The sequence below is a fragment of the Papilio polytes genome, unplaced genomic scaffold (assembly GCF_000836215.1).
Source record: "Papilio polytes unplaced genomic scaffold, Ppol_1.0 DF824180.1, whole genome shotgun sequence".
In the NCBI taxonomy this organism is placed as follows: Eukaryota; Metazoa; Arthropoda; class Insecta; order Lepidoptera; family Papilionidae; genus Papilio; species Papilio polytes.
In genome coordinates, this window is record NW_013525024.1 from 3126594 (window position 1) to 3153027 (window position 26434).

The following is a 26434-nucleotide window of genomic DNA, read 5'->3' on the forward strand; positions in this document are numbered from 1 at the left end:
TTGGTACATGGCGGGATTCGAACCAAAGACCTGTAGATTACAGGTCAAGTGCTTAAATCACTGAGCCACCGACGTTAGATAGTAGAGAGGGTAGATGACATAGGCATATTATAGGCTACCTTTTATCTTAATATTGCGCGGGGTAGTCGCAGGTAATAGCTACTTTAATTAATAAAGGAGACGAAGAAAAGTGGAAATAACTACTCACCAAGTTACCGAACGAGTAATTAGTACATCGTGTCAACATGAACTCTTTACCAGGATTAGTCCTACTTGGATCAATAGACGGTACTATCTGCGCTCCGCTGCTTATTGAGTTGTCGCGCTATTCAAGCCTACACTGCGACATTTCTCTTTAATATAGAGTTCCTCTTTTATCTTGCATCAGACCTTACAAGTATTCTCTAGTATTGGTAAATTGCAGAGTACTTAGTTGTGCTGTGTAATTTACTTTAGAGTTAATAGCTCGTGCTCGCAACTTGGTTACCGTGCTTTTAAAAAATATTGCCTAGTTTATTCACAGATAAATTACCTTTTTAAAGGTGAAAGAATTTTTAAAATTGGCCCGGTACTTTTTGAGTTATTTCAATACGTACAAAAATACAAATCTTTCCTCTTTATAATATTAGTATAGAGCACAATTCTTCTCTAGTATTGATGAATTCGCTGTAAATATATATCACCACATTGCTTTTGCTATAAGTACCTACTTATTGTTCAAATCTGTATTATTTCAATAAACGTGATTTTTTCAAATCCGTATAAAGTTTGTGTTTTTTTTTAGTGAAAATTGTCTAATTTTGTACGCTAAGGTCCATAATGTTTAGTATAAGTTACTTAGGTATCCTCGTGTAGTGTTACAGTATTTAAAGAGAGCGTTGAAATAGTTATTAAATTGTTCGCTACGAGGTTAGTTCGGTAAGTTTCCAGGTTATCAAAGTTTCCTTTGAAACGGAGTTACTAAAGTACGTGAGTTTCTCGATTACTGGCTACAGAAATCCTACGGACAGTGGTCAGGCAGCGAAGTTACTATTGCTGGGTTTCCATTGTCAACATACATGTATAAAAACATATCTCGTCATATATACTTTACATTGTCAAATATTTGGAGCAAAAAATAACTCTACATCCAGTGTTACCACAAATTAGTTTTAGCCCCATCGTAGATACATCTAGTCGGTGCCTATTTGGTAATTGATTTTTTTTTTATAATATAAGTTGTCAAACGAGCAAGCGGCCACATCAATCCACCGAAATGGAAAGCGACCGATGCCCATAAACATCCGCAATTGCAGATGCGTTGCTTGCCCTTAATTGACGGAGGAGGAGATGCACATAGAGTTTCTTCCTTCATTTTTCCTTCTTATGCGTCTCTTCCACTGTCAAATCCACTTTTCCTTCCTATCCTTTCCTCTTAAGAAAAGGGTGGAAAGGGAAAGAGACAAAAATTAGGCTTCATCCGCCACACACATCAGATGAAATGCGGAATTGCTTCCACTTCACTCCTGTTTTCTGTAGTCGTGGTATTACACAGTGCGAGCCGACCCATGCATACGAAAAGGATTAGTCGTGGCAAACTTCACAGGATACAGGTCATCTGCAACAGGCACTCGGCCAACGTAATGAAGGACATTGTCACGTCAACCCTACCGTGATAACGTATTCACGCTTTTAATAAATTCCAGAGCTCAGGTGGCGTTTCCCTTCGCATTCGCTGAGAGGCGAACAAATTTACCTTTACAAACTGAATCTGTTATGAAAAACAAATAACCCACGTTACCTACATTTTGTGTCACCCGACGAAAAACCTTTACAATTTTTTCAGCTTAATAAATATATCTATATTAACTCGACTCCATTATGTATGAACGTGATGTAAGTTACGAAAATATTTCGTGTAACCTACAAAAGCCACACCTGAGTATTATGAAATTATTTTTGACGTGTCGCGGAGGGTTTTTACTTCAAAGGGATTTTTATTTTCTCGTGTGTAGACGCGTCTTTTGCGGATTAAAATATCATTATATTTCATTGCTATTTATCTTTTGATATATTTGCAGTCTAACATGCGGATGTTTTTGCTTCGCTGGTTCCTAATACGTCCTTTTTTAAACTTAATTATTTATTTATTTTATCTTAAAACATTCAATGTCTTATTCATTTCATACAAATTACTAAATGTTAGCCATTTTATTGTCATTATTCCTTCGATCGTTGTAATTTTATCATAGGATATCTCTTGAAAAAAGAACACGTTTAAAATTAAACTCGCGCGGTGAAATTTGAATTTATATCAAGGTATCGGCCACGGTCGGGTCTCGGACCCCGATACTGATGTAAAACAAGCAATGCCCGTCCGGAATTTGTTTGTATTGCTTGAAATTTAACGCGCTTTAATCCGCTATGGAATGTTTATTTTAACTTGGTCTTCATTTTATTTGCACATGAATCGAATGAATACTCAAATATTGTAATTATGTATTACATTTATCTGTATTTGTAGATATATTTATTTGTTATAGAATTGACATGGTGAATAATTGGTTGACATGTATGAACAGACATATTTAACGTTATAACTACGAGTATATGGATCAAAATAGGTTTTATCTATGGGAAGATTTAAAGTTTTAACACGCTCAACTTCAGCTTTTCTGGTATGCTGAAATGTCCCTTTTTACCTATGTCATCTGGTTTCTTTGGAGCATTTTTTATGCTCCGAAAACAAATTATATTATGTGGCTTACGGGTAGAGCTCCCTAGAGTGCCATACCTTGTTTGTTGTAGGTCGTTACTATAATTAGTGTGCCAAAAGGATATTTTTATTACGTTGATTTAACGCTACCAAAATAAAGGTGCAAAGAATTATAGAGGGCGAACACCTTTGACTAAACTTTCTTATAATTGTTGTGCGATTGTCAATTGTTTCGCAGCCCTTTCAACTGTTTAGACTAAAAATCGAACACTGTGGCACCTCCATTTAAGATTATAGGAACCAATGAGAGACTAAACAGTTGTGCGATAGTTTGGGCACGCACGCTCTTATTATGTCAATGACTGTGTTAAAACGACATTCGTTAGAATTCCAATTATGTTACTATTTTTAGAATAACGTTACTCCATTAAATGTGATTGTTTTTTATAATTTATGTTTTTTCCGTGACGTAACTTCAAAAGATCTCGTTAGGAGCGAAGATTTATGTTACGTTGACGTCGTTTTATTTTTAAATTTGTGATGAATGATAATAACGGGGGCGTAAGGATGATACTTTAGATACTTATATTTAGCGGTTAATGTAATAGCAAATAATAAAGTTATATTACGTCTTTGCTTAAAAATAACTTAAGCTTTATTAAGGCTAAAATCACAACGAATAAACAGATTATAAATATGTTATGCAAGAATTAGAAATTAAATAAAAATACTTGAATACCGCCTAAATTTAATCTATTTGAATAAATAATTATCATATTGCAAGTGCGAAGTTATACGATGGATTTATGTTTATTTTAAAGTATCTCCATAACTGTTTCATAATTTACCCGACGTTCTTACGGCGAAGGAAAACATCGTGATGAAACCTGCACATATCCGCGAAGAAATTCAAAGATATGTGTGAAGTCAACCAACCCGCACTTGGCCAGCGTGGTTGACTATGGCCTAGTCACCCCAACTTCAGGGTAGGCTCCGAGCCCCTCGGTGGGAAGGTATAGTGAGCTGGTGATGATGATGATGATGATGATGATGATGATGATGATAACTGTTTCATAGATATCGATGGTTGTGATAATAAGAATACATAGACTACTTAACAATTTTACAAGACAAAGTCATAATCAAAAGCTAAGCTAAAAAAAAATCAAGCTTAAGTATTGTCAAAGAATACGATTGAATAGCGAAAGATAAATTCATGGCCGTATTACGCTTTGTCATGCAAGAAAATGCCTTCACATGTCGGCATATAAAGGCCACATTCGATCTGTTGGTCGGACTCAGTCCTGTAATTAACTGATATCTTTTAAAACATTCTGATAGTTAGACATAGTTTAGAATTATCCGCATTTTTAAATATTTTTCAATATACTATGTTATTATTTAAATGTAAATAATTTATTCGAGGTGATAGAAATGTAGAAATTAATATTATTTTAATTTATCCTGTACATATTTTGTACAACAAATAGTTATTTTGAAATTTACTTTTAAAATAACTTTAACAATAAATAATTAAGTGGTTTAATTTGAAGTAACTAAAATTTTCTCATGAAACAATAGTAGATGAGAGTTGAAATAATAAAGGCGGTTTACAAAGTTATTGTCATTTGAATTCCTCGTATTAATTTAGAGAATATTTCGGGTCTTAAGTGGGTGGTTGGTAAAGCGTTGAGTGTTACCGTTTCTATAGATCGTAATTTACGTAATTCACAAGTATTTGCTTTAAGATTAAGAACATATTGGGTCTTGTTTATTATTTAATATTTTTTTTTTATTGTAACGGTAAAAAAACAAACTTTTATATGTATCAGTTCGAATAATAAACGCTTTAAAATAAAGTAAAAATAATTTTAATGAGAATATTTATTTTAATGATCTAATTTTAATGAGAATGTTTATTTTAATGAAATAACGATAATTTAATATAGAAATAAAAGTATTATAAACAAGCTTTACTATGTTCTAGTAATTCATTTACATTATAAACTCCAATATAGCACGAACTCCAACTCGGTAAAAGTTCCAGTAGTGCTTGCATTCAGGGAATGTAGTCAAAGAGCTCACAGCTCAATGGTGCCCCACAGAGAATGATTTCAATGTTTGTGCCCATTCACGTCAGACATAGCGCCCACTTCAATTAATCTTATGAAAATTCTTGATTAAATTGCACGACGTGCAATACTTTGCTTGAAAAGTACATAACATGTATAAGTCTATTCTAAAATAAACGATAACTTTGATAAACTAACGTATTTTATTTAATACAATTTCATTTGAATTGTTAAAATGTCTCATAAAATGAAATTTGCTTACATTATGGATGAAATAATGTATGTTGTGAGTTAAATAGTTTAAACTTTCTTGAGACATTATTAGAATCTTATTATTGTACGGTTAACATTTTCGTCTATTTTCTTATGGCAGCACCGAATAGTTCCGGATCCGTCAGGATCCTACTTAATTTATTTAAAATCTAAGGTGTGATTAAAATTAACAAAGTTTCATTTGAAACAGTTTATAGAGTGATTTTAGGTTTTGCGTAATTTATATCAAGTAAGTTGTATGTCCATTGCAGTGAGCTTATTCGGTACATTTTTATTTTTAACTTCTTGCTCTATTTTTGATTTGCAAATTCATGTAATAACTCAAAGCGATATAAAACTTTCACGATAGGTTAGTAAACCAAAACTTCTCGGTGATCTTGTTTTTGTCGGTCGATTGTGTCAGATGACATTGGCTCCAATCTTATTATCATATTCTGGATTATGATGTTTACGTCTAGAACTCTGCGATCTATCAAACTCGATGCATTATCCATCAATCATATTTTGTCACCGAAATAAGTTTTAAAACGGAAAAATGATGACTATAGAATTTACTTAAATAATAGTTGTATAGTTGTAAATATATTACTATAGATATTAGATAAAATTTCTATTTATTGGTATACTAGCTGTTTTTCGCGACTACATGCGCGTAAAATTGAAAAATATTAAAAAAATGAAGCCGATGTCATGAGCAGATAAATTACCTTTCTAACAATGTAAGAATTTTTTAAATCGGCCCAGTAGCTTTTGAGTTATTTCAATACATACAAATATTATATTATCTATACTAATATAATAAAGCGTCACACAAAAACACACACTTCTTTGTTGCCTAAGATGTCAGCAATCACAGCATATTTTCGAATAACTCTTTTTTTAATAAAAAGACCTACACTTACGTCACGTTTTAGGCTATATATTTTCACGCCGTTAATCTTAAGGGTAAAAATTTTGGATAAAAACCCTAATGTGGGAAAGAGACCATAAGTTGTTGCCAACATCAAGGAAGCAAGGTTGCCATGGTTTGACATTATGTCATGTCATTTTGACATTTGCAATTGATAATTTGACAAATGTGAACAATAGAATGAAATTTTTATAATTTTATGAGAATGAAGTCGCATGGGAACAGCTAGTATCTTTATAATATTAGTATTGACTTGACATTTCGTAACATAGGTTAACTTTCCTTTCAGTGATGGATCTTCATTCACTTTATCATTGACATTTTGTGCCAATTAATTTTTGTTTATTTTACTAAGTCTTGTGTTTTAACAACAAAGTTTTAACTCCACTCGATGTCTACTGAATGAGCGTTTATTTTACCGAATCAACGATATTTCGGCGGAACCGAAAATATGCAAATACTTCGCATTCAGCGAATTTAAATATTAAATTTTAAATAAAGTGGAAGGCTTCGCTGTATTAAAAGTGTCAGACGTCATATCGCGAGTGAATGGGACGATTTTAATTTAATGTGCGTAATTAAACGAGCAGTCGATCGTCCATTGTTTTTACGGAATTATATTTATAGTCGAAGCCTATTGTGGTTAGGTTATTTTTTTATTGGCTTTATCATGATACCGTACACTTTTGGATTGTAAAAATATAAGTGAACAGTCACTCGTGTTTTATGTAGCTATTGTAATTTAGAGCGGACGGACACGTATAACACAACTGTTGTCTGATTGTCGATTGTTTCACAGCCCATTCAAAAGTTTACTTGCACAACTAGAAATCGAGTAACGTGCGCTCCTCCATGTAAGCTCATAGGAATCAAAGCGAGACTAAACAGTTATGCGATAGTTTAGTTTCAGGTGTGCACTGCAATTCGACTAGTAGTATGTTTTACACACGACTACTGCGTTTAACACGTTAACCGGAGTATACTTTTATTCTTGAAATAATTATTGGATAAAAATCTACGGAGAAATAGGAACTTTACGTAATGAGTCTTTATGAATAATGAGGCAAAGAAATAAGAGAAAAGCAATTTTCATCACATCAAATTTTAATATTCAAAAATCTTACATTAAACCCTCTGTAGAAGTATTAATTTAAAAAAATGGAAAGATGCACGTAAATTATTGGACCACATGCCAACAGCAAATTCAAATTATAAAACCACACTCCTCAGTACCTATCTGTGAGATTGCTGCGCGATAAATTTGTTTTAAAATGAGAGCGTAAATTTCATAAAAAGCTCAAGTTGACAGCCTGCGCTTGACACACCTGCGACCTCTAAAAAAGTTATTAAACGTCCAGTAATCCTATTCCGTAAGCCTCTCAAACAGTCAACGTTACGACCGACCTGGTGATTATGTCATTGAGAAATCTGCCGCTAAAAAGATTTGTGAGTTCATAGACTTCAGTTCACTTTATTGCTTTAAGTGTAAAAATGTCTATTATTTTTTATAGAAAACGTTAAAAGTCGCGTTTAAGAGTAAATCGATTTGACATTACTAAGGTTAATTCCTTTTTATAATACAAATATGATTTAGTTTGGATGCGTTCCAAATCCGACCATTTTAGGCAAACCATTTCATACATAGTTAAGTAATGCCCTTATTCACATTCGTTACTTTGTACTATCGTGTGATGAGGTCATTGACATTTTTTATATAAGGTTGCAACCGAGCAAGCGGCCCCCTGAATCCACCGAAATGGCAAACGACCGCTGCCCTTAGACATCCGCAATTGCAGATGTGTTACCTACCCTTAATTGACGCAGGAGGAGACGCGTATAAAGAGGACATTTCCCCTTCCTATGCGTCTCCTCCACCGTCAAATCCACTTTAGATTCCCATACTTTCTTCTGACGAAACGGGTAGAAAGAGAAAGAGAAATTGAAAACCTATTTCCTTGTCGGAATTAAGAACGTTTTATAATAATTATCAAAGTAATTATAAAAGCACTGAGAACAAGATATTACACAGACTGCCGGAATGTCCATTCAACATCTGCGCAGCTTCATTAGAATCATTTCTTCTAAAGATAATAGTCCTTAATTACGTAATGAACTGCTAGCATCCTCGTTTTATAAGTAAAAAAACCTTTTCCTTGCAATCTTACTTTAATGTTATGAAAGTTTAGATGGATGGATGTAAGTATCTTCTTAGCGACTGAATATATCAATGAAATTTGGCATAGATATTGTGCATAGTTTAAAAAACGTTACTTACTTGGTTAATTAAATCCTCATGAGCGAAGTCATGGATAAGAACTAGTAAAAATGTAGTCGACAGTGGTAGAGCCTGCTTTAACATCTTCGTATGAATGGGCCGGCTCGCCCGGTGAAATACCACGATCACACAGAAGGCAATTCCGCGTATCGTCTGATGAGTGTGGTGCCGGAGGCCCAACTTAGTCCCTTTGCCTTCTCACCCTTATAAGAAACGAATGGGAAGGGAACGTGGATTTGACGGTAGAGGAAATGCAAAGGAAGGGGTAATATCCTCTTTATGTGCGACTCCTCCTTTGTCGATTAAGGATAGGCAATGCATCTACAAGTGCGAATGTCTATGGGCAGCGGTTGCTTCGCTATTTCGGCCGATTCATGTGGCCGCTTGTTCGTTTACCACCTTATGATATAAAAAAATAGTTATGATTATCTTTTATTTCTCATTGTAGTCATTTTGTGGGACAAAGTTTACGTGAAGTCTAGCACTTTAGTTTATTTTTTAAGATTTTACGGACAAGCGATCATTATTTCAGTTTCCCCTATATTTTTGTATAATTACACCAAAACGAACCAAAGAAATAAAATTATTCATTTTTTTTAAAATGTCTAAAGAAAAATATCTTTGAAAGAAAGTATACTTAAGAATACGAGTATTTTGTTATATCGTAAAATAGTAATTTAGAAAATTTTCCTTTGAAATATATTTCCAATCCAACGATCAAATGAAATTTGGTGAATGTAATAAACAAAGTAACAAAATAATGTTCAATCAAAAGCAATCTCTTACTCTATTTGCGAATCGAACTCAATTCAACGAAACTTGAAAAGTATTTCCAATAAACAATGAGCAAATAATCAATTTTTATCATTTTGTCAAAAGTACAATATACAATCATGTGGAGAACGCAAACTCTTAAAGGTTTGGCCTGAAATATGAAATTGGGTTAACCCGACCCAATTTCATAAATAGGAGCAGCGGTAAATAAGGCACATTGTATACGTATTAAAATAAGCTTTTTCACGTATCCGAAAATAATTAAACGTACCCGTTGAACAGAAAAAGGCCTACATATCCTTTGGTGATTATAATAAAATCATCAACGGCTTTGTCCCTTTACCTGAAGTTGTAAAATGGCTAATCAACATTTACAATAATTAAAATCTATATCTATATTATTAGACAACTTATTTAATTGATACTGTCGCTTTTAACTCAGAGCAATACTTCTCGCCAGGACTCAGGTTGCGCGCCAATCTATCCATACTTCTAGTGACATTGACAGCTGTCAGCTAGGGACGTGCCGTTTATGCCGATAATCTAGAGTTGCGCCAATTCTATAGCACGGTACTAATTTTATTCCTAACAATATCTATATCTATAACTATATCTATATCTATATCTATATCTATATCTATATCTATATCTATATCTATATCTATATCTATATCTATATCTATATCTATATCTATATCGATTTCTATACTAACATTATAAAGAGGAAAGATTTGGATGTATTGAAATTACTCAAATACTGTCACGGATACTGAGCAATATAGGCTATGTTTTTTTTAATTCATTCATTTCACGCGGACGAATCCGCGAGCAATAGCTAGTACATAAGACTACATCCTTTTATTATTGCCTGAATATGTTTTATGTGATCTCACAAATTACTTGACTATGACAAAGAAGTCATTTTCTTTCATTTTAGTAATTTCATCAAAAATTCCTTCATAAAAATATAAAATCCTCGTCTAGAATGAAGTACTTTTAGAATTTTTCTTTAGCAATTTGAAATAATTTTACCAGAATTTTTTTAACATTTTAAGGATGAGCCATAAAAACATAAGACGGTGGTTGCTTCAAGTGGCGAGTTTTTATTTCAGCATACTTCAACTAACTGCCGCTTAACGTTGCAAAATGCTTACCTCACTAGGATTTTATGACGATTTTGTTAAATCTTTTGAAAATATTACACATGTAACGATGTTTTGTACAAAATTGAATTGATGTAAGAAACTGTTGGCCTAGTTTCGCTTCGTTTCTAGATTTATTAATCAAAGTGATTGTATGAATATCTCGGAGTAGAATGTACAGTACTTGTAGAAGGCTGCTGAAGAATTATTTTTGTTTTGTTTTATATAATCTATACTATTATAATAAAGCGTAAACAACTTCTTTGTTGCCTAAGATGTCAGCAATTACAGTATATTCTTAATAATTCTTATTTCAATAAAAAGTCCTACACATACGTCACGCTTTAGGCTATACATTTTCACGTCATTAAACTTAGGAGGTAAATATTTTGGATAAAAACCCTAATGTGGGAAAGAGACCATAAGTTGCTGCCAACATCAAGGAAGCAATTGTCATTTGTGCATTTGAATTTTGACATTTCATGCGGATGAAGCCGCACTGGAACTGCTAGTTACTATTAAGAGAATTTTAGTTAAAGCAAACAATATTTTATCTAACATATTCAGAAATTTAGATATGACCGCTACATTTGTTCAATACCAGTGTCTAATTAAAACCGTCGGCGAGTTTTATTACCTAATTTATGACTTGGGGAAACTTTAAATTCTTCTCCAAAGGAATTGACAATTGAATGACGTTTATTGAATCAGTTATATAGATTACAGTACATCCTTTTCTCATTTACAAATTTAGGATAACAATAATCACATTTCTTCGTTTGTAAAAAAAAATGTTCCATTAGGGCGGGAGTACATATATAACTAGCATACATGAATGCAAACTTCCGGCGGCTATAGGCTTGTGAAAATGCAAAATGGCATACAAGTCACTGGCATGCATTTACATTCGAATTGATTTAATGGCAGCTACGGGCATGCCAGTTGAGTAAGGCGTCGAGGGAGGTACGAAACTTGTCACACGTCTTGTCCAGTAAGGTCTTGTGAGCATTATACAGTCCTGTCAATACGCATTACGGCAGTATCTGACCGTTGGTACGCTACATATCATTGGCATGTCCCGTCCTTAGTAAACGTACGTAGTTAGAACTTCTTTGTCGGTAGTTGTCTCTTTTGATGTAGAAACTTACTCCATAGAACTTCCCTTACTATTAGTTTCATTCAGCCGTAAACAGTAATTAGTTAACGTTAAGAACGCCTGCGGCTCTAATTTAAGTTTACGACACTCGCTTTTAGTTATACGACCAGTTAAAAGCAGCTTTTGTTAGTTTTATATTACGGTTTACGTTAACCATTGTTTTTCACTCATAGGCTCTAACTTTCTGTAGCAACATAATTATTGCCTTATTATTTTAATTCTAGCTGTTGCCCGTAACTACTCTCGCGAAATTACTCATACCTAAATTTCTGGAGTTAACTGGTAACAAACTTCCATCCATCCATTCCAAGTTTTGTATTGACTAATAAGTCAGGACTTAAAGATTGCTAAAATATGTTTTGCATGCAAAAAATTTAAACTTAAATCGATTTTTATAATTCTAACGTAAATGTTATCGTTGTTACTTTACAATGAATTTCAAAAAGTAAAGGTGACGAAAACATTTAAAATGTAAATCGGTGTTAGTTGCTTCCGTTGTCGAAATTTTAATGTTATCGGTGTACTTAGCTAAAGTGAAGTAATTAGGCAGATAGTCTTAGTTAACGATATCTTAACCGCATTTCCAGTGTTCTCTGACTATCCACTTTTATTGAACATTGCGGAGACAATTTTCTATGCAATCTAAGATACTGTTAAAATTTGTTTTAAGATTTGAAGATATTGTGGGTTTCTACTGCACAAAATGCTTGTGTAATAATGTATAGTAGTATTACAATGTAACAAGTCTAGTAAGAGACTGCATAAGAAGTGGCCACAGTATTCAAGAAAATTATTTTTTTTGTAGAGATTAACCACTCTTTCTTACTGCTTGTCTGATGGATGTCTGTTAGTTTGTAGCGTAAACTGTTGAACGGATCTTGATGAAATTTGGCACCGATGTGGAGGATAGTCTGGAAGAACACATAGGCTACTCACTTTTGTTTTTTTTTGGCCAAATATTAGTACATTCATAAAGTAAGCTATTCTAATGTAACATTTATATTTATCCCATCTATTGCTTCCTCAGTTGTATAATAACGCCTCATGTGAATTAACAAGGGTAATTTAGAGTCATATGTTATGCTCGTATTCGACATCTGGGCTAGTTTAGGTGTAGTTAACACACAAATGTTCACATTACCGGTTTTAATGTTTTATTCTTAACGACGTACGCTAGAATTGCTATCATTGCAAACTGTTGCATATTATCTATTTGTGTAACAATTTATGAATAATTTAAGGATTTTCGTATTAATATATTTTGTATAATTTCGACCACATTGCTTCTTTAAAAAATACAAATTGGCTCTCAAGTGCTAATTTAATAGTTACAAAAATAAGCGTATTTTTAAAAGTGAGGAATGATGCCAATTTTCAATCTTATCCTATTGATAATAAGGTTTAAAAAGAACACTAAAGTAAGTAGTGTTACATCTTATTACGTCACGTTTTAGTAGATAAGAATGTCCTAAAATCTGAGGTAAGAATGAAAAACCATCAGAGCGTGTAATGTAATTAATATTATTGTTCAACCAACCGTATAACTATAAATTATAAATATGTAGCGATAACGTTTATGTGAATGGGGAAGAAACTTGGAGCCCTACTGGTAATACGAGAAACAATACAGAATAAATGTTTTGTAAGCAAATGCAACAACGGTTGACTGAACAACTTATTGTTGGAATAATCTTACTCTTACTAATATTATAAATGTAAAAGTTTAGATGGATGGATAGATCGATGTTTGTTAGAGTTTGTAGCCTAATCGGTTGAACGGTTTTCGATTAAATTTGGCATATATGTAGAAGATAGTCTGGAAGAACACATAGGCTTTTCAGTTTTCTTTTTTCCAATTCCACGCGGACGGAGTCGCGAGCGAAAGCTAGTAAAGTTGTATTTTATTAATTAATATCGAGAAAGCTCTAATAAGCGTAATAACTAAAATATGTCTACACATGAATAATGAAAGTGAAAAAATGATTTATTTAAAATCTAACAATCATGTATACATGGAGGCAGAAAAATATTGTTTATGGATACAGTACAATTTATTATATGTAGTAATCAGTACATAATCATTATCATTTGGATTTGTCATTTCATTTTGATTGACTTATGGCCGGTATCCCAGCTAAATTTAAGCATTCCTTAGTTTTAAATCGATAAATTCATGAAATGCGTTTACGATCATGAGTTTTACTGAAATTAGGTAGACCCAACACTAATTTATCACAAAGTAATGATAAAATAAATAGAAACTTCAGAAACCCAGAATTAAGCGTAAAAGGTACGCTTTAAACTATTAAAGCAAACTATTTTTAACAATTTTTTCCACATTACTTTCACTTTATAATGTATTCTTTAAATATTAACGTCGTAATTATAATGACATAATAAATATTGTATATTGTCTAAAATTGCGTAACACAACGCCTTAATAACCGGTGATTAAGTAATGACATGCTTGGTTAAGTTAAGCATCCGTTTCAAGTAATAAAATGGAGACTTGGCTTCATTTTACACAATAAACGACTGTCCCTGAATAATAAAACGCTAATGATCTCATTTGTCCGACCATTTTCGGAATAAATACTGTCCTACCAGATTACTCAGCTATACATAAATATATACTAAATATGTCACATATTGTCTATACTTCTATACTAATATAATAAAGCGTAAATACATACTACTTTGTGTCGTAAGATGTCAGCAATCACAGCATGTTTTTGAATAATTCTTCCTTTAATAAAAAGCCCTACACTTACGTCGAGCTTTAGGCTATATATTTTCACGCATTTAGACTCGGGGTGTAAATGAGTTGTTTAAAAACCCTAATGTGGGAAATAGACCATAAGCTACAAACTGCCAATAACAAGGAAGTAAGGTTGTCATCTCATTTTGACATTTGTAATAGATAATTTGACACATGTAATCGAAATAATAAAACTTCATAATTTCATGCGGATGAAGCCGCACGGGAACAGCTAGTTATATACTAAAAAAGGCATATATAAAGTTTAGTAAAAACAATGTGTTAGAGGAGTATACATAACGAATATAAGAGCTGAAGATTTGTATTTTAGTGACAGACTTTCCAAAAGAAGGAGGTACTCAATTCTTTTGTATGTTTTTTTTATGTGTGTTACAGCATAATTCCGCCGCTAGTGTACCGAATTCGATAATTATTTTTTTATCCAAATGGTAGTGCTTGCAGGGGGGTCCAATTTTTTTTTTATTTATTTTGTTTCTGCTTGTGGTATTTTAGGGACTAACCTTATCAGTATAGTTTTTTCACATTTACGAAAAGGTCATGCAAAGGTCAACCGTTGTTAAAGAGTATAAATAAAGTCGAAGGTTGTGCGGAATTCCATTAAAATAGTTTAATTATTGAATTCCCTCGCTTATGCTTAAGTTGAGTTTCGAATTTCCAGTTACATTTGTAGAAGTGCTCTTTGCGTTTTCCCGGTATCGAAATCACCAACAAACTGTAAAGTTTTAAAAGTTTTTAACGAGTTCAAAATTAAACACAATCCAACCTACCATTTTATGCTGTAAGTTACCGCGTTTGAAAATTTACCTGCAGGTTCTTTTAAGAATTGGCTTAATGTACGGTTAATCGGACTTCATCGTACTACATCGTTCCTATCCTACTTATGTAGGGTCTACGCACTAGGATTTCGTCCTCCATATCGATCTGTCTTGCACCTTTCGTCATCTCTTTGACAGTGGTAGAGCCCGCTTTAACATCTTCGCACGAATTGGCTGGCTCGCCCGGTGTAATACCACGACCACACAAAAAACAGGGGTGAAGTAGAAGTAATTCCGCGTTTCTTCTGATGAGTGTGGTGCCGGAGGCTAAATTTTAGTCCCTTTCCACCCTTTTCTTATGAGGAAAGGACGAGAAAAATGGATTTGACGGTGGAGGAGACGCATAGGAAGGGGAACTGTCCTCTTTTTGTGCGTCTCTTCCTCCGTCAATTAAGTGTAGGCAATGCATCTGCAATTACGGATGTTTATGGGTGGCGGTCGCTTTCCATTTCGGTGGATTCAGGTGGCCGCTTGCTCGTTTGCCAACTTATATCATAAAAAAAATCTCCTGCTCCCTTCTTGATAGGTCTATTTCTATCAGAGTACCTCTGCACTCTCATAAGTAAAGTCATAACGTATAGTTCTATAGTATGTTTGCCCTGATTTTTTTTTTAAACAATGTATCAATTTTCGAATAAACAATCCGCTTTAAGTTTCTTTTTACGTGTTTAATAATAGATGTATGATAATTTAACAGAAGTTTCGTCTCACACATCATAGCGGAACATAAACTAAAGTGAACAAACATATGTACATAAGCTAAGGTGGTAACGTGAAAACAACACGAATGCAGTTCTCCTACTTGAAGCCAGACAGACATTCTACTCGGTTTATTTTCATTTCTCGAGCGCATGATGAAGGGTTTTGTCCGACCTGTGCTAGGAATATAAGAGCAAATTATGTGCAAAACGAACAATATTACTTTAACGCTACTTGCACAAAAGGTAGCGTAAATAAAAATGAAATTAATGTGTACCTGCCTAAAACGTGTAGCTTCGTAGACATTTCGTAGATGTCTTGTAGAATGCTCGTAGATCATTCGTAGGCGTGGCATTCTCGTAGAAGTTTATTAAACTTAGTGTATTTTTTCTGCTTACTCTATTTTTAATTTCTATGTTTTTATAACTTGATAAATATTCAAATAATACCGTTACGTCTAGATACTCGTTAGTATACATTTATGGAATTCGTAACAACATTTTTGTCTTACTTACTTCTAACTTAGCAGTATACTTGTGTAACTTTACGGCGTTACTTTTACAAGTGTTTTCAACAAACGATCCGTTCCACATTCCCTCGGTTCGTTGCGCTCTTTATAAAGATAACGATGAATAAATTTCGTACTTTCAGTTTCTTTTTTACAAGAAATTTGTAAGCATTTTTGTTTGGACGAGTTCTAGTAAATAAGGATGGAATTTATATTGTAATTGTACATTGAGTTTTGTAAATTAAAACAAATATTTCATAAACCAATTTATTTTTTCCAAGATAAGAACTAATTTACTAATCTTAAGAAACTCATGCTAGACAACTGTCTAGAACTGTCTAAAATAACTGCTTATTGAACCGGGCTTTCAGTTGAAAACCGCACGCATAGTAAGAAGGTTTCTGTCTCTGAAGCCTTGACCACTGGTTGCTTGAGGGTTGTTACAAATCGTAACAAAATGTAGATATAGAAAATTCGTTAATAAATGTGAGAAGTTATAGAATTTGTAATTATCCATTAAAGATTTTTCAAACAAGTAATTCTAGGTAGAAATACTTTTCATATATTAAAAGTTGATACTTTAGTAAACTTTCTCCTAAAACCCTTGATATTAAGTTAATTATCGTTAGCGATACTTCTTATCTTGGCTGATTTCCAAGCGGTATTTGGCGTATAGCCATATAATTTTGCCAACCAAAAATATTGATTAACTTCCGACCAAACAAATATGATAAAAGTGACTAATTTCATGTATACTATGAAAGATACATTAATAACATAATCTATTTAACATGGAATGTAACTTATCTATACTATTATAATAAAGCGTAAACACACTTCTTTGTTGCCTAAGATGTCAGCAATTACAGCATATTTTTAAATAATTCTTATTTTAATAAAAAGCCCTACACTTACGTCACGCTGAAGACTGTATATTTTCACGCCATTAAACTTAGGGGGAAAATATTTTGGATAAAAACCCTAATGTGGGAAAGAGACCATAAGTTTCTGCCAACATCAAGAAAGCAAGATTGCTAAGGTTTGTCATGTCATGTCATTTTGACATTTGCTATTGATAATTTGACAAATGTAAACAATGAAATAAAATTGTCATAATTTCATGCGGATAAAGCCGCACGGGAACAGTTACTGCATAATAAATCACTTTTACGCGTAATAAATATTTAAAGATAAAAATCCTCGTATGCATTTAACAATAGGTATCCATTAATAGATTAAAGGACGAGGGAAAACAGCGTTAGCGTGAAAAAAGGTCAACCGCAGTAGTAATGGAAACGTACTCTATAAAATACGAGTTCGTAATGTACTACCCCAACCCCTTTCACTCCCTTTCACATTGTCGGTACGCTACAAAGTCAAAACGAAAAACGTAAGCTAGATTCAAACGAAAGAAATACGCAACAAGTAAAATAACCTATTATAAAATTTTAAATCATAATTAATGCTAATCTATATCAATATTATAAAGAAAAAAAATGGTGTTTTTTGATTCTTGTATGTATTCGATTCACGTAAAAACTACAGAGTTGATTTTAAAAATTCCTTCACCGTTATAAAGGTAATTTATCTGTAAGTAATATAGGCTATGGTTTCATTATTTTTTTAATTTCACGCGGGCGAAGTCGCGGACGAAAGCTAGTATTATATATTATGCAAAATTTTTGATGTCTTGATTGGATGTGAATGGCTACAAAGGTAGAGAAAGAAGAAAATATTGATGAATCGTGTGAAAGAGGATATCTTTAAGGAGGGAGTGGATTCAGATAGAAACGATGGAAGAGTAGCACATACTGTTTTTACCCACTAGGGATAAGGGCTAGTTTGATGATGCGAAGGTTTAACAGTTATGTAAAACTAATATTCCACAATTTTTTTAAACAAGGCGAATCTAATTATTGTTGTTAATTGACCAAGTCTTCAAGGTTACGCGAGGTCACAATTACAATGGGCAGTACTTATAATTATGTGCGTGAAAGATATGCTTATGTCTGTCTCTTTCTCTCTTACTAGGACAGTCGAGTAAATACTTAAGTCTAAGTTAAATGTACAAGTGTTTATCAGTTTTATGTATTCCATGAAAGTTAATGCGGGTAATAAAAGTGGAAAGTGCGTCCATTATACAAATGAGAGTGGTGAGGTTATCAGAGACATAAAATGCCAGTTCCGAAGCCGTTTGCAATTTTTTGCCATTTTTAAATCACGCTCATAATGGTATTGCTAGTAATAAAAAATGATACAAATAAAAATCTTTTTAAGTATTCCAACATAGTTGAATGTTGTAAATAAGCTTTCGTCAGCGATTCCGTCCGCGTGGACTTAAATAAATAAGTAGGCTTTATATTCTTCCAGACTATCCTCAACTCTATGGAAAAAATATCATAGATAAAATATCTATGGAAAACTTCATCGAGATCCGTTGAGCCGTTTAGGCGGCAAACTATCAAACATCCATCTAAACTTTCGCATTTATAATATTAGTAAGAAGATATTTTTTACATATAATTTCTGTCATGTTTCAGATTCTTGAAAAAAAAAATGCCTAGTTTTTCGACGAACAATCAATTTCATTACTTCACTGATTTTCCCTCGAACATAATTGTATTAGATTCTATGACGTAGCAGTTTCCACTTACATAACAGAGGGCGGTAGCGAGCGTTATGCCGGGATCAAATCATGCGGACTTGTAAACACATGACGCAGTGATTGGATCGGTATTGTGCATTGTGTATACATTGCGAACCATTCCGCTGACTCATGTGACATTTAATTAAATTACTAACAGTTTCCTTCAATGTTTGTAGACGATTAGAACAAACAGTTATATACAGCAAACCCGATAACGCGGTCGATGGTTATCGCCCTGCATAAAATGTTTTGCGACAAGACAGTGCCATGATTCGCGTTACAGGGAATCTTATTTATAAATAACTAGTTTTCGCCCGCGACTCCTTCCGCGTGGTATTAAAAAAAAACAAAACTAAGTAACCTATGTGTTCTTCCAGACTATACTCTACGTGTATGCCAAATTTCATTGAGATTCGTTCAGCGGTTTAGGCTACAAACTCTAACATACATCCATCCATCCACCCATCCATCTAAACTTTCACATTTATAATATTAGTATGATTGAGAAAATTTGCTGAAAAACGGGATGTGGTGGTGTTATACGAAGGAATGGAACAGGCGTTATAGGGGAGCTTATTATAGATGGGTTTACTGTATAAATATAAGTGGTATATTATAGACGGTAACAGTTACATATACATTTAAAAGAAATATCTATGTTATGTGACAGTAATATAGAGATCAAATCAAAAATAACTCATATTTAACATTAAAAAACTCAGTGTAAAAAATTCAGTTATTTTTACACAACGCGCTACAGGTGTAATAATCTGACCGTTATTATCTGCGAGTGGTTGCCAACACTAGAGGTTACTGGCTGGTTTACTATAATGCATATTAAGCCAAACCTCGTATAGTATACGGTCAAAGTGGATTGCAAGGTCTATACATAGATCATTAGACCATTTAAAAATAAAAAATCGTCCATCTTTTAAAAACTAATTCAAACTGAATTAGAGTTGCTTCACACACAAAAAGCACTTTGTACGGCCGCCAAACAAAACGTTTCACATTCGTACTCCAGTGTTGAATTCAGGATGTTTCAAACAGATTCAGTAAGCTGTTTTCTTCCCTGTAAAGGTTCAATGCACTGTCACGAGTTGGCAAAGAAAGGTATACTGACTTTCTCTTGGACTATCAAAGTATTGTTGTTCCATTCATGATTTTATCTTAGTAGTGACACGTATTCAATTTATTGCCTCTAGTATTTTTGATGACATTTCTATAAGGGTCAATTTCGTTTGAAATACAATTGTGTTTTTCAGCTTTCGGGATTGCTTCACGTCTGTTTCCTTTATTATTTATTCCATCCACGTTGAGAGTTGTGACAGGAATTTGAGCGTTTGTTGATATATGTACTCTATTTTGTAATGAATTTAGGTTTCCTCTCAGAGTAGACCCGTGGGCCCTTAACTTTGTTATAATTTTAATATAATAGCCCCTACGGTCTATTGGATTACTCCAGTTCATTTGGAGATTCAATATTGTCTATAGAGGAACTATCGAATGGGGCTTGTATGGTCAAATCTAAGATACCACTACTTTCGACTGGTATGTATAAAATTAACACATCATTTTCTTCGTTTCAGATCATATGAAAGATAGAAAAACGAAAACATCAAGTAGGAAAAAAATGATAACATGACGAAATATGCTTCCAATCGGATATTTCCACAGAGCGCGGACTAAAATCAATTCGAGCATGTGTTTTTGCGACAAGAACATACGTGGAAGAAGATTAAAACCCGCACAAAGAGTACATTACTTCAATACGCACGCGTTCATCTACATAATCAGTTTGTATTTGCAATCTGTGAATTCAGACACGACAAATATGAATAGACACAAGGATAGAAATATAAATAATAATTTTAGTTTCAATTCACAACACAGTAACCCTGAAACTGACGAATATGATGTTCATGAAGATATCAGGATAGGTGACAATATTTTTAAAAAGTTTGATTTCGACAAGAATCCTTATTACGATGCCGAAGAGTTTATATCAAAAAAGTTTTACAATCCGGAAAATAACGCTTACAGTAACTATGGAGATTACAAGCGATATTATTTGAATCCTGTGAATCCAGTTCCGAGATCGAAAGTTAAATTTAAGATTAGCAGTAAGATAGTTCAAACTAAATATGGAAAATTACAGGGCATTATGTTGGCAATGGATGAGCATAGGTATTTAAGTCCCCTTGAAGTATTTCTTGGGGTACCGTATGCAACGCCGCCTGTTGGGTCTAATAGGCAAGTAATTATTGAAAGAAATCGTTTCCCATTTGTTCATTGAAATTTAATTTTAAACCTCCGTCTTTTTTAGATTCAGTCCAACAAGAACACCATCGCCCTGGGATGGGGTGCGAGTGTCGGACCGGCCAGGACCCGCCTGCCCGCAAAAACTGCCAGACCTCGACCACGAGAGGACCATATTAGAGAAAATGCCTAAAGGCAGATTAGATTATATTAAAAGACTGATGCCCTACCTTAAGAATCAAAGTGAAGATTGTCTTTATTTAAACATATTTGCTCCTTTACAGAGTAAGTTAACTGTGATGATCGTGCACTGTGCAGTTTAGTTATTAATTTGGTCGTTGTTATTGCGGCAAATTTATGTTAATTTATGCTAAAAGCTCTGACTCTGAATGCTGGTAATTTGCCATTATTTGATATTGATGCAGAGTATGAACATTTTAATTTTTATTTTCTTTTATTTAAATATTCTGAAAGGACAATGGTGAATGTTTAAATTTTAAATCTGTTTCTAAATACATATTATACAAATAGTTGAATTTACAACACAATTTGTTTCTTTTAGTGGACGAGTCTAAGTTATCACTTCCGGTATTAGTGTACATACACGGTGAAAGTTACTCCTGGAGTTCAGGGAATCCTTACGACGGAGCAATTCTAGCTAGCTACACGGATTTAATCGTGGTCACATTGAACTTCCGACTTGGTGTCTTAGGTAATTCTGGTTCTATTCAAACTATTCGAACGTAATTAAATGAAGATTACATGAATTGTCTTTGCAGGATTTCTTAATGCAAATCCAGCTCCCCATTTAAAAGCTAGAGTAGCAAATTATGGACTAATGGATCAAATAGCTGCACTACACTGGGTTCAACAAAACATCGCCCTATTTGGAGGAGATCCAACAAACATAACACTAATGGGTCATGGATCCGGTGCAGCTTGTATCAATTTTCTAATGATATCACCTACAGTCATGCCAGGTAAGAAAGGCTTTTAGTATTTTATCCTCAAAATATACATAAATTGCCCGACTTGAACTGAATTAATTATTGTTTTAGGTCTTTTCCATAGAGTTATTCTGATGTCAGGATCTGCTTTAAGTTCATGGGCCATTGTGGACGATCCAGTATATTATTCGTTAAAATTAGCTAAACATATGAACTGCACAATACCTGAAGATATGACAAAAGATCACGAAGTAATCGTAGACTGCTTGAGAGAAGCATCTATTGAGGAACTATTATCAATAGACATATCGCCTCCGAATTTTTTAACAGCTTTCGGACCCTCCGTAGATGGTGTGGTAATAAAAACAGATTTCGGCAAAGACTTCTTAACAATGTATTCGACTGGAGACTTTCCCAGTTTCGGGCCACTGAATAATATGAATCAAAACAATATTCACATAAAGAGAAGCGACAACGGTAGGAGGTTGTTTCAGAACAAATACGATTTGTTATTCGGTGTTGTTACATGTGAAGCATTGTGGAAGTTTTCGGCGCACGACGTACAGAATGGGATCGAGCCGGATAAAAGAGATCGGATGTTACGGTAGGCTTATTTAGTTTAGCTGAGCTTTCTTTCCTTACAATTGTAATGTTTCATAATTTTTGGAGTATCGTAAACTGTTCTTTGTTATAACAATGACATTTTATTCCAGCACCTACGTAAGAAATTCCTACACGTATCACTTGAGTGAAATTTTCTATACAATAGTAAACGAGTACACGGACTGGGAGAGAACGGTAAAATTTATTTTTTTTTAATTAGTTTTCGCCTATAGTTGTAAGATAAGAATACTCCAAGATCTTTCATCTACCTTCTTAATGGTCTTAATATTTGAAAAATAGTTTTATTTTGTACATAACACTAAGGTATTTTGCGAATGAGGATATTATTTTTCAAACAACTCAGTAGATCCCATTGAAAAGATTATACTATCGATCACATCTAGTCTTCAAAGCGTCTATTGTATTTTCTTTCCATTGTTGATAGAATCCGATAAGCACGAGAGATGCCACAGTATCGGCGATATCTGACGCGCAGTACGTCGCCCCGTTGATTCAGAGCGGAGATCTGCTGAGCGGTGGACCGAAGCCGGCGCTTAACGACGAAGAAGGACCGAGAAGACCGACAAGAACATACTTCTACGTGTTTGATTATCAAACAAAAGATGGTTTTTATCCTCAAGTAAGTAAAAATATTGATGATTTATAAGTTGTGATGATTTTTGTAAAACATTTACAACTTCAGATAATAAGCTTTACATCAAATTTAGGTCAAACGAACCCAATTCATTTTTAGGTCAAGCTTGATGCTTTTATCGACACTGCTGTTTTTAAAACGATATCGTGTATCGTTAAAGATATTTGTTGTTTGCTAGTAATAATCAGAAAACTGACATTTTGTTTTACTAAAGTCGGCAAGTTGAATATAAATACATTTTGATCGATGAATAATTAACTAAAAGCCTAGCTATTAAGTCAAAAGGTCGTATGCTTATGTCGTGAGCACTGATGGCAGATTTTTAATTATAATATATGGTGGCAAACGGGCAAGCGACCACCTGAATCAGCCAAAATGGCGAAGCGACCGCTGCCCAAAGACATCCGTAATTTGCAGATGCGTTGCCTACCCTAAATCGACGGAGAAGTAGACGCATATAAAGAAGATATTTCCCCTTCCTATGCATCCCCTACGCCTTCAAATCAACTTTACCTTCCCATCTTTTCCTTATAAAAAATGGTGGTAAGAGAAGGGGACTTTAATTAGGCCTAGGTTAATTTTTAACATTCCGTTTTTTAGAGAACTGGAGCAGTTCACGGTGAAGAGCTTCCGTATGTTTTCGGAGCCCCATTGGTCGATGGTTTCGGTCACTTCCCACAGAATTATACGAAATCGGAAGTAGCCTTATCAGAGTCCATATTATTCGCAATAGCCAATTTCGCGAAAACTGGGTAAGTTAGCATGAATACTTTTGTTATTTGTAATCGGTTAAATTTTCTAGGATTGTTTTCATTTAAATGAAGAACAACTTCTAATATGTCGTTTTTGTTACAGCAACCCGAATGATTTAGGCCGACAGGAAGTTTTACTGCCCGCGTCGAGAGAGAGGAATAAATTTCGCGGCATAAGCTGGGAAGAGTACGACTCAACGCATCAGAAATATTTAGAAATAGGTTAGTTCTTACATTTGTTATACTGCAAGAAACATTTTTTTTTATATATTTAATCAAGGAATACAGCAGACTACTTATTAAATCACACGTAATTTCAGTCTTGTACAATCTTGCACAAAACTTACTTCCAAATATCTTTCTTCTTTAGGAGACATAATTTATTGAGATTCTAAAGTTGCAAATCAGTTAATATTCTTGTTTATTAACAGGTGTGAAACCTCGACTGAAAAATCACTTTCGAGCTCATCAATTATCCGTGTGGTTGCGTCTTGTTCCTGAACTTCATCGTGCTGGAATGGAAGACGTCGCCGCCCGTCATAACTTATTTCGTAATCACAACGAACAAGATCTTTATGAAGGGATAGTCAGACCTGATCCGCTATCACGCAATGCTGATGCGGAAATCAGACGATCCAATGGTTCATTGTACAGTGACACAGCATTAACTACAGTCGATACTATACTAGCTACCTGTGTAACGATATTACCAAATGCTCGAGATATGCATGCATTAAATACAACCGATAGTACTCTTGCTAATCTTGAAGCAGCTGGATATGCTGCATATTCCACAGCTCTTAGTGTTACCATAGCAATAGGATGTTCACTGCTGATTCTAAATGTTCTGATATTCGCCGGAGTTTATTATCAACGGGACAAAAGTAGATCAAGATGCAAACAACCCAGGTTCAACGAAAAACATTTTGAAACTATATCAGGGAAGCACTCACATTATCACATAGATCCAACTCTTGCACCCAGCCTGGTTGTAGATGTAGAAAGGCAAAATAGAAAGAAAATACTGACGGAACCTAATTTAGCGAATTTAAATTTTAAGGGACCGTTAGACAGTAGAAAGTCGCCAAGCCCAACTTTAAGCCTGGACAACATGATGCTGCCAAGTAAATTGGGTAGTAGAAGTAATAGTTTTAGACTCCCAAATGTAAATTATCAGCAAATGGGAGGATATTCAACTATGCCTAAGAATATGAACCAGTACTGCAATTCACCTCAGATGCAGGAGTTACGACATCAGCACCATCAGCAGTATCCACTTAATGGTTCAGCCTCGTCGCCGGGGAGAGAAGACCGAGTTGCTCATGCGACTCTTCGAAGAGGGAAACCTCCGCATGCTTCAAGTCTCCCGCAAGCTGCTATAGATGAAATGAGAGTGTGACATGACCCATAACTGTTCTACGTTAGTCAACTATTGTAGTTCAGTTTATGTAAATAAACGTTTAAGATTGTTTTTTAGAGAGCATTGTCGTTTCTCTGATATACTGTAACAATATTATCATCAATTAAAATATTATAAGAATACCGTAGTTTTAATTAACTCAGTAAAAACTTTTTAATAAAAAAAACAAAACCGACTTCCAAACAAAATACACTAAAAACATAATATTCTAAAAAAAACAGTACACTAAAAAGTAACAAAATAGTTCCTTGAAAATAGTAAACCTCCCTCATTTTAGTTGTGATGTCTATATTGTACAATTATTATTACTTTGATGTCGGTGTCAGGCTGTCTACATTTTTACCATAACAATTGACAATTGAAAGTATAGTAACGTTTAAGTAATGAATCTACATTTAAATGGCTACAATTCTTCCATACATCATTTTTATGTGTCTTTTAGTTTAGGCTACGCAAGCCAAGAAAGCAAAAATGAACCTAGATGTCGTCGGTCGATTTTGAGCTAAAGTATTTAACTACGTCGTAGTCTTTGACTCCAAAAATCAAACAAAAAAATTGGGACCCTTCTGCAAGCATTACCTTTGAATAAAAAAAGAATTATCAAAATCAGTCCACTAGCGGTGGAGTTATGCCGTAACACAGATAAAAAAACATACAGACGAATTGAGTACCTCCTTCTTTTTGGGAAGTCGGTCAAAAAATAATAAACAACCCGATACAATTAGGAAGTTAAAATAATTGTAATTCGTATTTCTATTGTCATGAAATATTGGCTGTATGGAGTTCAACTACGTAACAATTAATGAAAGCAATTTGGTATGAAATTTTGATTTTAATTAGAGTTTTAAAACGACCATTCAAACGAATGGAACATCCTAGTTATTCAGAACAATATAAATAATGAATGGATTTGTAATGAAGAGATTTTTAAATCAGGTTAATAACTTACCCAATTTGTAATGTTTTTCAATTTAATTTAAACAAGATAGAACAATGAAAATTCTCAAAGCATTTGTCATCACATGTTTTGGTCAGTTTACGACTTCTAATATC

General features: G+C 33.9%; 1 protein-coding gene across 1 annotated transcript in view; it reads left to right on the plus strand.

Annotated features, from left to right (window-relative positions):
- The window catches only part of LOC106111070 (neuroligin-4, Y-linked-like), a 29700-nt gene extending 4268 nt beyond the window's left edge, over positions 1–25432 (plus strand). The window contains exons 2-11 of the mRNA XM_013293037.1: positions 20335–20998; positions 21072–21289; positions 21567–21716; positions 21784–21984; positions 22063–22555; positions 22665–22749; positions 23000–23194; positions 23810–23961; positions 24065–24183; positions 24393–25432. Of these exons, the coding sequence (XP_013148491.1) occupies positions 20397–20998; positions 21072–21289; positions 21567–21716; positions 21784–21984; positions 22063–22555; positions 22665–22749; positions 23000–23194; positions 23810–23961; positions 24065–24183; positions 24393–25360 (3183 nt within the window). The 5' untranslated portion in view covers positions 20335–20396 and the 3' untranslated portion in view covers positions 25361–25432. The remainder of the gene's footprint in view (positions 1–20334; positions 20999–21071; positions 21290–21566; positions 21717–21783; positions 21985–22062; positions 22556–22664; positions 22750–22999; positions 23195–23809; positions 23962–24064; positions 24184–24392) is intronic.
- Positions 25433–26434: the final 1002 nt, after the last annotated feature.